The sequence below is a fragment of the Geotrypetes seraphini genome, chromosome 8, assembly GCF_902459505.1.
Source record: "Geotrypetes seraphini chromosome 8, aGeoSer1.1, whole genome shotgun sequence".
In the NCBI taxonomy this organism is placed as follows: domain Eukaryota; kingdom Metazoa; phylum Chordata; class Amphibia; order Gymnophiona; family Dermophiidae; genus Geotrypetes; species Geotrypetes seraphini.
Genome location: NC_047091.1, coordinates 16,601,773 through 16,615,963, shown reverse-complemented (window position 1 = coordinate 16,615,963; position 14,191 = coordinate 16,601,773). Strand labels below are relative to the sequence as shown.

Here is a 14,191-nt window from a genome sequence, read left to right as displayed (position 1 = left end):
ATTTCAAAAAAACGCAAATGCAGTTTTTCGCCTGTCAAAAGGCAGGGGAGGTGGGAGAGGGCAGCTGGAGAGGCAGGAGAGGGCAGCTGGATCGCTGGCGGGTGAAGAAAATCACTCGCGGTCTACTCCAACCGTCTCTTCCTGTAGTACAGTCGGGCTACAGCAATCAGGAGCTGCTTTGACACGCAGCTCCTGATTGGCGTAGCCAGACTTTACTACAGGAAGAGGCGGTCGGAGCAGACTGCGAATGAGCGAGGGAACAGTGTATGCAAATAAAAAACGTTAACCCCTTTTCTTCCATGATGACTGAGGCCCTGCTTTCTCCTGGTGGCGTGAGAGGCGATACATAATAAACTATAATTACTGAATGTCATAGAGAGGATTGTGCAAACATTACAACCAACTGTCTTGTCTCTTCTGTGCTGTTCATCAGTGTTTGTTGCACCGGTGTAGGTTGATAACAAGGGGAGTCCAATATTCGAAGCAATTGAAGGAGGCAGGAGAAGCTCCCACCTGGTTACCCGCTGATATTCTATGGCACTAAACCAGTTATCACTGCAGAATATCAGAAATACTACTCCTGCTATTTATTATTTCTATAGCGCAGCTAGACGTACGCAGCACCGCGCATTAAAACATTCAAGAGACGGTCCACTAACCGCTAAAGCCATAGCTGGTGATTTTGTGGACGGTCCGGGGGCACAGTTGGCATGCATGCGGGTTATGTGTCAATATTCAGCACTAAGAGGGGAACTCGTCAACGGGCAGTAAGCGATTTCGCACACGCTAATGCGGTTAGCACACACTGCACCATAAGACGCTCATTGGACTATAATGGGTATCTCAGCACGTAGCAAGCGCTAAAGTGCTTAGCACCCGTTGACGAATTCCTCCTTAATCGCCTAAGTTAACCAGACAATTAGACTGCGTAAAAATCAGTCCTATCTTTGTCTGGTTTCATTTAGGCCAGTGGTCTCCAACTCAAACCCTTTGCAGGGCCACATTTTGGGATTTGTAGGTACTTGGAGGGCCTCAGAAAAAAAATGGTTAATGTCTTATTAAAGAAATGACAATTTTGCATGAGGTAAAACTCTTTATAGTTTTTAAATCTTTCCTTTTGGCTAAGTCTTAATAATAATATTGTCATTTATAGCTAAAGAGACATATGATTAAGAAACTGTTTTATTTTACTTTTGTGATGATGATAAACATACCGAGGGCCTCAAAATAGTACCTAGCGGGCCGCAAGTTTGAGACCACTGATTTAGGCAGATAAGTGTTGAATATCACACTTAACCAGAACAGGGATAGCTGGCCGCACAAACCTGGATATTCAGTACAGGTGCCCGGACACGGCCCAGTATTGAATACTTGGACATAATACCGGTGGTGGCCAAAAAAAACCCCTCTGCTGCCCCTGATATGTACCGTATATATTCAAATATAAACCCATATGAATATAAACCGAGGTAATCTGTTTCTCCCCAAAAAGGGGGAAAAAAGGTTGACTCGACTATAAAGCAAACCCACGTTAGGCTCGCAAGGTTACTACGGGAGTGAGTGGCCTAGTGAGTGGCCTAGTGTTGTGAGTTCAATCCCAGCCTGCTCCTTATGTCTCTAGCAAGTCACTTAATTCCTCCGTTGCTCCAGGTGGTACAGTTTCATTGTGAGCCTGCCAGGACCAGGAAAAATACTCAAGAGTACTTGATTACTATTCAATGTATTGTAACTGCTTTGGGTGAATCTCTTCATGAAAAGGTAGTAAATAAACCTAGCAACCACCGTGGGAACTCACATCAGCCATTTTGAGTAGTGATACTGCACTGAACCAGCATGGCTTATGGTAGGCCAGGGGAGAAGCCTGCGATGGGTCTGAGAGGGGGAAGACTCGAATATTAAAGAAGACCCCCCTCATTTATGGTTCATTTTTGACCCAAAAATCTAGGTTTATATTTTGAGTATATAAGTACAGTATTCAGAAAATGTGTAGTTTGAATTCTAAGTGGTTTAGGGGAAATAATTAAAAAATAAATAAATAAATGGATCAACAGAACAGGAAATAAAACCAGTGGGCTAAGCAGAGTTTCAAGTAGATATGAGAGGTACACAGAGCCAGGAATCCAAATATATTTGCCCCTGACATTTCTAGGCCTTTCTTTTCTAGGTGGTTATTATCTCACCACATTTTTTGGAGCTCTCCATCACATTGTTAACTTCCAGTCCACCCCGGTGACAGGACAGATGAGCAAGGAGGCCAAGCGATCCATCCATCAGTGGCAGAGGAGGCGGACAATCCATCACAGTAAAGGCCTGAAGCGCAGCACACAGGTAGGACATTAAATAGTACCTGGGGCAATGGAGGGATTAAGTGACTTGCCCAGAGTCACAAGAAGCAGAGTGGGATCAAACCCATAACCTTAGGGTGCTGAGACAGCAACTCTAACCACTAAGCCACTCCTCTCCTTTGAATATCTAGTTATCGCTTGGCTGCTTGAAGTTATCCAGGTACCAACTGGTAATCCGACTGGTACCTGGATAACAACCCAGACGGTGGCGTAGCGAGGATAAGAAGCCCCGCCCACATCTTCATCCCCCTCGCTCCTGGCCTGATCTCCTCTGCCGCATGCCCCCTTCCCTTCCTCCATACCTCCAGTTCTTCACTGTTGCATGTAACAACTTCAACGTGCTCCTTGCGACCCTGGTGGCTCTCCCCCCGACGTCACTTCCTAGGCATGGCACCCGGAAGTATCATCAGCAAGAGGGACATGTTGAAGTTGTCGCTGCAGTGGTAAACAACTAGAGGTACGAGAGAAGGGAAGGGGCGAGGGGAGGCGTGGGAAGAGGCGGAGGGGGCAAAAAGGAGGAGGGGGGTGCCAGCGCCCCCAACAACATGGCACGTGGGGCGGATCGCCACCTTACCCCCCCCCATTATGCAAGGTTACCAGATTTTCCTTTTGGAAAAACCGGACCCCTAGCCCCGCCTAGTCCCGCCCATCCCTGCCCTTGAGGACTGAACTTGGACAAGCCTGTTCTGGACAATCTATAGTCTCCCAGCACCCTTTGCTCCAGGCTTGATCAAGTAGAGGAAGATCTTAGCAAGAGGCCACGGAAAGAAGAATTCCCTTTGTCTTGGACTTAATCTTGCCATGGGATCCAGATCTTCAGTTAGTCATGACTGCATGGTAGGGCAATTCTTTTTCACACATCAGCTGCCCCACATTAAAAGAAACAAATACAGTGGAACCTTGGTTTGTGAGCATAATTCGTTCCAGAAGCATGCTCGTAAACCAAAGTGCTCGTATATCAAAGCGAGTTTCCCCATAGGAAGTAAGGGAAACTCGCTTGATTGGTTCCCCCCACCACGAGGCCACCGGCGCTGCTCGCTTCCACCCCAACCCACATCCTGAGAACCGGAATTACCCCCCTCCACTCGTGAGCCCCCCCCTAAGAACCGGCATCGCCCGCCCAAACCCAAACCCTTACCCCGATCTGGCAGCACAAAGCCACAGGACGTGCCGGTGCCTGAAGATTCTACCTCTTGCCTGGGCCTTGAGCATGTGCGCATGCTCAACGCCTTCTGGCTCTTGCTCTCTCCAAGATTCTCGGTGCCAGATCGGGGTAAGGGTTTGGGTGTAGGAGGGCGATGCCTGTTCTCGAGTGGGGAGAGGGGTGATGCCGGTTCTCGGAGGGGGCTCACGGACCGGGGGGGGGGGGGGGGTGCCAGTTGTCAGGGGTGGGGGGCTCGTTAATCAAGTCAACGCTCGGTTTGCGAGGCATGATTTGCTTGAGTGTTTTGCTCGTCTTGCAAAACCCTCGCAAACCGCGTTACTCGCAAACCGAGTAGTACCATAGGCATTACGTTTTAATATGCAACTAATGCTGGAACTAGTTAGACTGACCATTGAAAACAATAATATATGTCAACACCTAAAACTGCAGCAAAGGATGTCCTGTTGTATTTCAGCAGTGAATTGATAATGGTGCTATAACTTGCATCATGTCTCTGAAACTGGCAAATCAGAGGCACGGAGGCCCTCTAGTGGTTACAGAGCTGCTCACAGGGCTTGATCATTTGTGAAGCTATAAATCGGAGGCATTGGGGGCTAGTGGGGAGACGGGGGTGGGGGGGGGGGAAAGGTGAGGAACAAGAGAATTAGACAACAAAGAATATCAAGCAAATCTGCTGCTGAAAGCTGGGAAATAAAATTTCAAGAAATGCCCCTAACCTCTGAAGTATTCCCTGACAAGTAAAATTATACAGTGTTTTAATTCATTGCATTCTTTCTGCATGTGCAATGTTAGTTTTCGAAAAAAAATAAAATAAAAAGATGCAGGGCCAGCAGGGGGCGCCATCTTCCACTGCAGCCGCAGAGATTCTGGGTTAGTGACATATTGTGAGCGGGCAGAAAATCACCACTGCCCCCCTCATTCTATAATATAGCATCTGAATGTTTGTGCACTTATGCATTTAAGTGTATACTGTATATGCACACACAAACGTTAGCCAAATGCTCGGAGCTATTCTACAAATGATGCACACAACTTAATATAGGAGGGTGTTCACAGGTGAAGACCATGGGCGGATCCTGGGCAGGACCAACATTTACGCACATAGCTTAAAGAACACTCCCACCCCTCCTTTATACAAAACCGTGCAAGAGGTTTTTAGCGCTGGCCGGCGCACTGAATGCTCCGTGCTGCTCCAAAGCTCTTAAGAACTCTATGAACGTCAGGGCAACGCAGAGCACCGGATGGCACTAAAAACCTCTTGTGCGATTATGTAAAAAAAAAAAAAAAAGAGGAGGGGGGATTGTGAGTTAGGGCAAAATTGTCACATTTAGGTGCACAGCTTTATGCCTGCTGGTAATATAGCGTAAGTGGGAGCAGTGGCATAGAAAGGAGGGGAGCGGGGGGGGGGAGCAGTCCACCCTGGGTGCGGTCTTTATAAGGGGTGCAGACCACTATCCTAACCGCCCCCACCCCCTCCGCCACTCACATCCCTTCCCTCGTGCCTCTTTCATTTTCCCCGCAGAAGCAGCATCAGGAACTTGCTGCCCGCATCGGTGTCGCCTCTCTCTGACGTCGCTTCTGGGCCCCGCCCCTAGGAAGTGATGTCAGAGATCCCTCTGAGCATTTGGCTGCTGGCACGATGTGGGCAGCAAGTTCGTGATGCTGCTCGCACCTGGAAAATTAAAAAGGTACGGGGAATGAATGGGGCGCGTGTGCGGCGGAGGGGGGGAGGGGGTCGGGAAGAAGCAGGGGGAGGCAGAGAAGATGGAGTAACTAAATGAAGGCCCATTATCGCTGATTTATGCTATAATGGAACCTTGGTGCCCAGATGCTGAATTAGAACTCTCCCCACATTCTATAAATAGCGTGGCCGTGACGCTTTCTCTCTCTCTTGCAGGATGTTTTGTATATTTCATTTCAAGAACCCTTTCATAACGAAAAGACTCTTATTGTGCCGACTGACACCACCGCAGCGTCGATCTGTGCACTGTGCAGCCAGAAGTACCAAACAGAAGGCTCAGAGGCTTACGGACTTTTTGTGCTGAAAAACAGCGAGCTGCAGCTGTTGGACGACGACAGCTGCCCCCAGAGGATCAAATCAGACTTTCTGAAGGAGGGCGAAGGTTCTCTGACTTTTCTGTATAGACTGAAAGATGGCAAGACCACGAACAGGTCTGCTTCCCTGTCAGAGGCCGAAGGCACCCGTTTATAAAAAAAAAAAAAAAAAAAAAGGGAGACTGAACCTCGAGTGCATTGGGAAATTCGAATTCAGTATCCAGTAATATTTACCTCTCTATAAACCCTGCTATAAACTTCTGCAGTGTTGACAGCATCCTCTCTTCCATCCACTGACAATGATCTTAAAGGTCAACCTTCTTATTAGATTCTTGCATCCTGGTCCCAGATGAATTACATTATTCCAGTATAGAGTTACCATATTAAAAAAAAACCCAAAACCCGGACACATAACCCCGCCCTGTTCTGCCTCCAGCCCCGCCCCATTATGCCCTCCAGCCCTGCCCCCTGAAAGTGTCCTCTCTTTGCGAGGAGCTCCGTACGCGTCTGGAGGGCCTGGAGCATGCTCAGGTGCGTGTGACGTCATCCACGCATGCACAGAGGCCCTCCAGATGCGGCCGGAGCTTGCAGGGGACAGTCCTCCAAAAAGAGGACAAGTCTGGGTTTTTCTGGACATCTGGTAACCCTATTCCAGTACCATCAAATACAACCTATTTGTTTTCTTTTCCAGTGCTGCAAAAGTATTTGGTACCCTAGGAAAACCTTCAGATTTGCACCCCCCCTATTAATTTTTAGACCCTTGACTCCCACTCCCAACAATGATCAACCCAACATCACTCGTTCAGAATAATATGGGTGAGTGGGCTATTTGAAAACCATCCACTTTCCCTGTTGGTAAAAGTACCCTCAGCTATTTCGTTGGGGTAGTGTGGCTGCAAGGATCTGTTGATTTGCTTTGGTGCCCCCTAGAAGTTGCTTTCCTAAATGACCACCTAGTCCAGCCTAAAGGTTGGGTTAACTTGGTCTTTTCATTTCTACTTAGCCAAGTGGACTAATTTGGCAACCACACTACATTACTTAATATGAGAGAGGATCTGGAAAGGGAATTGCTGCCTGGAAATCTACAAGAATGAGTTAACCAGGTTCCAGTTTCATCAGGCTTTACCTCCAATTGTAACACTGTAGAACTAGTGTTCAAAAAATAGTCATTTTAAATTTTGGCATAGGTGGTGAGGGTTAGGGTAACTATATTTGTGAAGACAAAAAAGAGGACACATAACCCCACCCACACTCTACCTACAGCCCCGCCCACATTCCACCCACTTCCTTGATCTCCCTTCCCATCTTCTTACCTTTGTAGTGCTTCTCTCTCTCTCTCCAACCCTCCCCCCCCCCATGGGTGCTTCTCTCCCTCTTTCTCTCCTTCCAACCTCCCTCTCCTGTGGGTGCTTCTTTCTTGTCTCTCTCTCCTTCCAACCTCCTCTTCTGCTGTTTCTGTCTTTCCCCTCCCATCCAGCACTCCCCTACTCCATGCAGTTTTCTCAAGCACTCACTCCTTTCCATGATGCTTCTCCAGCCCTCCTTCCCTCCATGCTGTTTCGCCAGTCCTCCCCCTTTCATCCTTTCTGTTTCTCCAGCCATCCTTCCCTTCCTCCATGCTATTTCTCCAGCCCTCCCTCCCTCCATGCTATTTCTCCAGTCCTCCCCCTTTCATCCTTTCTGTTTCTCCAGCCCTCCTTCCCTTCCTCCATGCTATTTCTCCCTCCCTCCATGCTGTTTCTCCAGCCCTCCCTCCCTCAATGCTGTTTCTCCAGGTACCCTCCTTCTGTCAGAATGGAGCTGAGGCCAGCATGAGCAGCAGGTAGAAAATGCTGTTCGTACTGGCCAACATTTCAAGAGGTATGCGGGGGATGGGAGGCAGTCAAGTGTTGGGGAAGAGTAAGTGGGGGGGTGCACGGTGCGGCGGTGTCAGGTGCCACTGCCCCATGCACCGACCTCACTTGCTATGCCACTTCTGCCTGCCATTCAGTGACTCCAGGCAAGTAGAGCTAAAGGGGGGGGGGGCACAGAGGCTGTGGAAGTGCCCCTTATCAATGTTTGCCATGGGCCTGGCTTTGTCTCTCAGTGACCCTAATGACATGCCCCCCTCAAAAAATATTTTTGTAAAATACTTAACATGATTTAGCCTGCTAATAGGCAAAATACTGCAAAAAGCTTTAATATATTTTGTGATGGCCTTTTTTTTGTTTAAGTATTGTTTTGTTTAAGTATTATTAAGTCTTAATATATTTTAGTAAAAAGGTCCCTAAATATATAAATTATTCTCTGTTCCATATTAGTGTTGCTGTGACGTTGATCACCTTTTTAAAGGAATATACACATGGATGAATGAGAGCTATTAAGGATTTTATAAAGTGATAAAGTAACGTAATGTAATTGTTAACAGCATACTGAATAGAAAAAAAAATAAATCTTTCTAAAATCTTTCTATGATTTTGGCTTCATCGGGCTGTCAGTTTAATTTGTGGATTAGCAATGTTATAATATCCCTTTATATAAACAATACAAAAAGTAGGACATGTATACTTTTATTTGGGAACATGACTGTAATGAAAGATCAAAACCAATCCAAGAAACTGCAGTTGTATAATATTGCTAAGGACGATGTTGATAATGGAGGAAGAGAGAAATGAGAAAATGGTATGATCAAACAATCCAATAAAAGGCAAGGTAGGCGTCTATTCAACCAACGAGAAGATCTTTATTCATAAAAATAGTCTTTATTCCTAATAAGTCTTTATTCCTACTAGGATCCATGTTTCGGCGGAATCAAAATGCCTTCATCAGGGGACACAATAGGAACCATTATGCGCTCTATCCCTGGTTCCTATTGTGTCCCCTGATGAAAGCGTTTTGATTACGCCGAAACTTGGATCCTAGTTGGGACTATAATTAGGAATAAAGACTATTTTTATAAATAAAGAAGCTCTCGTTGGTTGAATAGACGCCGACCTTGCTTTTTATTGGATTGTTTGGATTTTAAGGCGAGGTGTTCTCTTTGCTAAATTGTTATGATCACCTCGAGTTCATCCTCAGCCAGTGGCGTGGTAAGGGATGTGTCGGGGGGGGGGGGCAGTAAACCTTGGGTGCGGTCTTCCTATGGGCATGGCACCCATTCTCTTCTCTGCCTCCCCCCCCTGCTCCTCCACTTGCCGCGCGTCCCTTGTCATCTTCCGTATCTTTTTTACTTTCCCGGCGTGAGGCTGCTGCCTGCGTCAGCAGGGCAGGATTAACTAGTAGGCCAAGTAGGCACGTGCCTAGGGCCCGAAATGGTCAGGGGGACCCGATGAAGGAGGGCATCAACATTGTTTTTTCCAAACGATGATGGGCCCCTCCAGCATTGATCGGCAACACGGGCCCCCCCCCCCGATAAGCAACATGGCGCCCCCCCCCCATCGATGGAAAGTAAGACAAGCAAGTAACGCGGGTAAGAAAGGCAACAGGCACTGTAATTGTGCAAGCGGTGCTGCTTGCCCAAAGCTTCCCTCTGACGCAGCTTCCTGTTTCCGCCTGGGCGCATGGTGGGGCGAGGCAGGGGGGCCCAGTGTACTTGTGTGCCTAGGGGCCCTCGACGAATTAATCCTGCCCTGTGCGTCAGCATTGGCATCGGCACTCTCTCTGACATCACTTCCGGGACCTGCGCCTAGGAAGGGATATCAAAGGGCGAGCCGACAGACTTGGGCATGCTGCTCACGCCGAAGAAGTTAAAAAGGTTATGGGGAAAGGGAAGGGGGGCGCACATGGGGTGGGGGGAGGGGCATCACCGCCCCAGGCGCCGCCCACCCTTAGTACGCCATTGTCCTTAGCACAACGGTTGTGCATTCTCTGGCTAGAAAAAACGATGAGGTTTTGCCTATCAATAATGCCTCTGATTTAACAACCGGCCAATCATTTCACAGAATTATTAGGAAAGGGATGGCAAATAAGACCAGGAATAATATAATGCTTCTGTACTACTCCTTGGTTGGTGTGTCTTCATCTCGAGTATTGTACACAGTTCTGGTCGCCCTATCTCAAAAAAGATATGGCGGAATTAGAAAAGGTTCCAAGAAGAGCGACCACAATGATAAAGGGGATGGAACTACTCTCGTAGAATGAAAGTCTAAAGAAAGAGGTTCACGGCTTTTACAGTATGCCATGTACTGTAGGTACTGAAACATCTCTATCATATTTCCCCTCTCCTGCCTTTCCTCCCAGTATACCAGTATATCGGTACACAGTTTGAGATACACTGGTTTAACCCCTAGAGTTCAGTTGTCCCTTGAAGAAGACAATTTCTTTGTCAAAACTTGGATCCTAGTCGGACTTTCGTAGGATCCCTATAATGGGACCTTATAGGACTTATGTTTGACATTTTGGACTCTCTATTACTAAGGTGCTAACCCGTGCAGTTAGTCTACAGACGCGTTAGCGTTTAGCACGTGCTAATCGGTTAACGCACCTTAGTAAAAGAGGCGGTTGTTGTCAATTTTTAATAAACATAACCGGAAGCTCTTGCCTCTTCTGTTCTTCTCTGCCTATGAGGAAGTTACATCAGGAGGACTACAAGTGAAAAAATTGAAATTGCTAATACAATTATTTTTGCACGGGAGTGCGGACCCTTGCGTTCTTGCATCGGGCGTTGTACTAATTCTTAGTGATTCCGCTGGCCATTAGCAAGCATTTGCATTGAAATCGAGTTCGTATTTGTAGTTCCAATTTAGCAACATTTGTGCCTGCTAAAAAACCCCTCCTTGCACAAGAAGTAAATTTTAGCGCGCCACAAATGGTGCGTTAAAACAAACCGCACGGCGCTCTCGCCCTGAATCAAAATCCTTTGATGTATCACTGTGTTCAGGTAAATGCGTTTCCCCCTCCCTCCCCCCTCCCCCCGAGAGTTTAACAGAGGGTTATAGTGAAAGGGGTTAACGCGGGAAACTTTAATTCTACGTCTTCCACTCTTTATTAGCGCTTAATGCACTTCTGCCCTTTGAGGCTAGGTGGATTCAACAGTAATCTGTAGCGAGCCTCGGGGCGTGGTTACCTTCTAGGTGGGCGGGGCAGTGCCCCTTAATGTTAATGCCATGTGGGTGCAACTGCGGCTCCAGAGCTCTGCTCGAGTGGATCTCTTATCCGGGGTGGGCTGGGTTCACAATCGCCTTTATAACCGGAGTCACTGTCAGCTCCCAGCAGCAGGAGCCGCACCGGGGGGAAAAAACCTCGCTTTCCTGCATCCTCCGATGGTCATGACCTGCTTACCTTTGGCCATTTGGCTGGCGAGTCTCATCGCTCCGGTGGCACCTGCTGTCCGATGGGATCGGGCTCCGGTAAGTCTCCTTTTGGGTTGCCAGGGAGATGGGATAATACTTTGGGAAATGTGTGGAGTGTCTGCCAATATCCTTAAATGTGTCCCGGAATATTCGCTCAACATCAGCAAAATCGGTTAATAAGCCCTAAAGGGAAGGAAACTTCTGATAAAGTATAGAGACTGACACGGGGACACATTTTTCCCCGCGGGAACTCATTTTCACAGACCCTGCTCCATTCCTGCAAGCTCCAGCCTCATAAGTTTAAGTTTTAAGTTTATGAGGATTTTATATACCGCCTATCAAGGTTTCCTAAGCGGTTTTACAATTAGGTACTCAAGCATTTTCCCTATCTGTCCCGGTGGCCTCACAATCTATCTAACGTACCTGCACAAGCCTCAAACACTTTAAAATCCTAAGTAGCAACATTCTAGAGCTCAGATTGTGATGTCACAATGCCTCATTCCACCAATGCCTAAGCTCCGTCCTCACCTGCACAAGCTTCAAACACTTTAAAATCCTAAGTAGCAACATTCTAGAGCTCAGATTGTGATGTCATAATGCCTCATTCCACCAATGCCTAACCTCTGTCCTCACCTGCACAAGCTTCAAACACTTTAAAATCCTAAGTAGCAACATTCTAGAGCTCAGATTGTGATGTCACAATGCCTCATTCCACCAATGCCTAAGCTCCGTCCTCATCTGCCCAAGCCTCAAACATTTAAAAATCATAAGTAGCAACATTCTAGAGCTCAGATTGTGATGTCATAATGCCTCATTCCACTAATGCCTAAGCTCCGTCCTCATCTGCCCAAGCCTCAAACACTTTAAAATCCTAAGTAGCAACATTCTAGAGCTCAGATTGTGATGTCATAATGCCTTATTCACTAATGCCTAAGCTCTGTCCTCATCTGCACAAGCCTCAAACTCTTTAAAATCCTAAGTAGCAACATTCTAGAGCTCAGATTGTGATGTCATAATGCCTCATTCCACCAATGCCTAAGCTCCGTCCTCATCTGCCCAAGCCTCAAACACTTTAAAATCCTAAGTAGCAACATTCTAGAGCTCAGATTGTGATGTCATAATGCCTTATTCACTAATGCCTAAGCTCCGTCCTCATCTGCACAAGCCTCAAACACTTGAAAATCTTAAGTGTTCGAGGTTTGTGCAGTTAAGGCAAAGCTTACAGGGAAGTGACAGGGACAGGGACACTGACAAAACTGGTGGGGACTGGATGGGGAAATTGAGTTCCTGCGAGGACGGGGACAAATTTGTCCCGTGTCATTCTCTAATATAGTTAACAACAAAGTGACAAGATTCAGCAATATATCGAGTGTCTATCTGAATCTTGACTTCCGGTGTTTTGATGTGCATTTCTCATAATCACGGATGTCCTTTCTATGCTTGTTTTTATTTATATCCGGCCTTTCTCATATGTCTATGATGAAGGGTTTTCAACCCTAAATACAGTACTGATGTTTCTTTTTCTCTTTTTTTCACACTAAAAATACGTGGTCTCATGGAAAGATGGGTGTTTTCAGTAAAGGTTTGCCTGAACCCAAACGCTAAGGATAAGGCTTCGTGCAGACAAGGGTAAAAGCATCTAATTTTGGCAAAAAGATGCAGTTACAGTCTGGCACCTATTTCTTTAACTATTTTTTTTTTTAAAAAAAGGTTAAGTTTTCAAGTAGAAGCATTCCTGAAATCTAAATACTGGCACTCTGCAAAACCATTGCCTTAAAACTGCCCAGGTTTACACATTGGTATCTGCTCCTTGACGCTCGTTCCCTTTCATCAGGGGGCATGAAGGTAGGGACCAGGGAGGCAGAAAGGGGGTCTACGGGCACAAGGACAGTTACTCATGGGGGTGCATAGCAGCCCTAATTATTATTATCACAGCTCTATAAATAATAATTAAACTTAATTATAATTTGTAAAGTGTTCAGACCTATACCCGTGTATTCTGTGATCTCACTGAACTGGGGTACATTTGGGACCATCATCACACTTCTAATGTCCCATTGCCAGCCTCCTTCTTCTATATAATTGGTAAGACTCTTTAATACTCATTATATATGTTTGTAAATAGTTTTTTTCAAAACCACACTTATCTTGATGACTGTTCCAATAGGCTTGGCGTTTTTCTCTTTAACATCCAGCTGCAGCGAGGTAAAGTGCCTAAATCATAAAGTGCTTGTGCATATAGTGTTAACTATTGACTTCCGTGTTCGCTAAAATTTATTTTTAAGCCCGGCCCCCCGACTCGAGTTTCGGGTCCTTCATCAGGAGGGGTCCCTATATGGCCAACAGCAGCCAACATTTCAAAATGATTGGAGGTTAAAGCGCCAGGCAGCTGCTCTTTGTCATCTTGGGCATGTGACTTAACCCTCCGTTGTCTCAAGTATAAAATAAGATTGTAGGCCCTCCAGGAACAGGGAAATACCTGGACCTAAGTGTAACTCACTTTGAGCCACAACTGATAAAGGCGTGAGCTTAAAAAAAAAAATAAAAAAAAAATCCTAATTTCTTGACACTGTGAAGAAATTTGATTGATATAGGCTCGGACGCAACCATTATTGAGATGGCTTAGGGAAATCCACTGCTTATTCCTAGGATATGCGGCATAAAATCTGTTTTACTACTTGGGACCTGGGTTGGCCTCTGTTGGAAACAGGATTCTGGGCTTGACGGACCTTTGGTCTGTCCTAGTATAGCAGCTCTTATGTGAGCCAAGTACAGGATAATCCAACCCACTGTGACATCACTGATAAAGTTGGCTCTTAGGCATTGGTGGAATGAGGTATTATGACATCACAATCTCAGCCCTGGAATGTTGCTATTCTTTGGGTTTCTGCCAGATACTGGGGACCTGGGTTGGCCACTGTTGGACTGATGGGCCTTCGGTTTGTCCCGGTATGGCATTTCTTGTGTTCTTATTTCTAAATGACTGGCAGGTGACAAAATCCAAATTTCTCCTGGCTGGACACAACTGAAGGCGCTTCCTTGAGATTAGGGGTGCTTATCCCCTACTGCATCTGCAGAGTTGGCCCATATAGCATCAATAGCAAGTCACATCCTTGGAAGGAGCTTCCATGCTTTACCTGGCTCCTGCGGTGTTCAGAAAATCCGCAGGCGTCCTCGAGGCCGGTTTGCTCAGTGGAAGAAATGTCCCTCTGTTTTCTTGGCATGTATATTTTTGTAGATTTAAAATGTGTATATTGATGTTTAGGATTTATCATTGATTGGCGCCCCAGTATTGGATAAATCTACTTTTGCCATCTAATTACTAGATGATCTTACAAATCATATGAAGTTAAACT

General features: G+C 46.4%; 2 protein-coding genes across 4 annotated transcripts in view; both read left to right on the top strand.

Annotated features, from left to right (window-relative positions):
• RINL (Ras and Rab interactor like) overlaps positions 1-5,763 on the top strand; it is a 40,400-nt gene extending 34,637 nt beyond the window's left edge. For both annotated transcript variants that reach the window (XM_033953796.1, XM_033953797.1), the window contains 2 exons: positions 2,165-2,328; positions 5,408-5,763. In XM_033953796.1, the coding sequence (XP_033809687.1) occupies positions 2,165-2,328; positions 5,408-5,722 (479 nt within the window). In that variant the 3' untranslated portion in view covers positions 5,723-5,763. The remainder of the gene's footprint in view (positions 1-2,164; positions 2,329-5,407) is intronic.
• A 4,934-nt stretch (positions 5,764-10,697) lies between these two features.
• Positions 10,698-14,191, top strand: part of LOC117364491 (SPARC-related modular calcium-binding protein 1-like) — an 84,967-nt gene continuing 81,473 nt past the window's right edge. For both annotated transcript variants that reach the window (XM_033953713.1, XM_033953714.1), the window contains exon 1: positions 10,698-10,892. In XM_033953713.1, the coding sequence (XP_033809604.1) occupies positions 10,806-10,892 (87 nt within the window). In that variant the 5' untranslated portion in view covers positions 10,698-10,805. The remainder of the gene's footprint in view (positions 10,893-14,191) is intronic.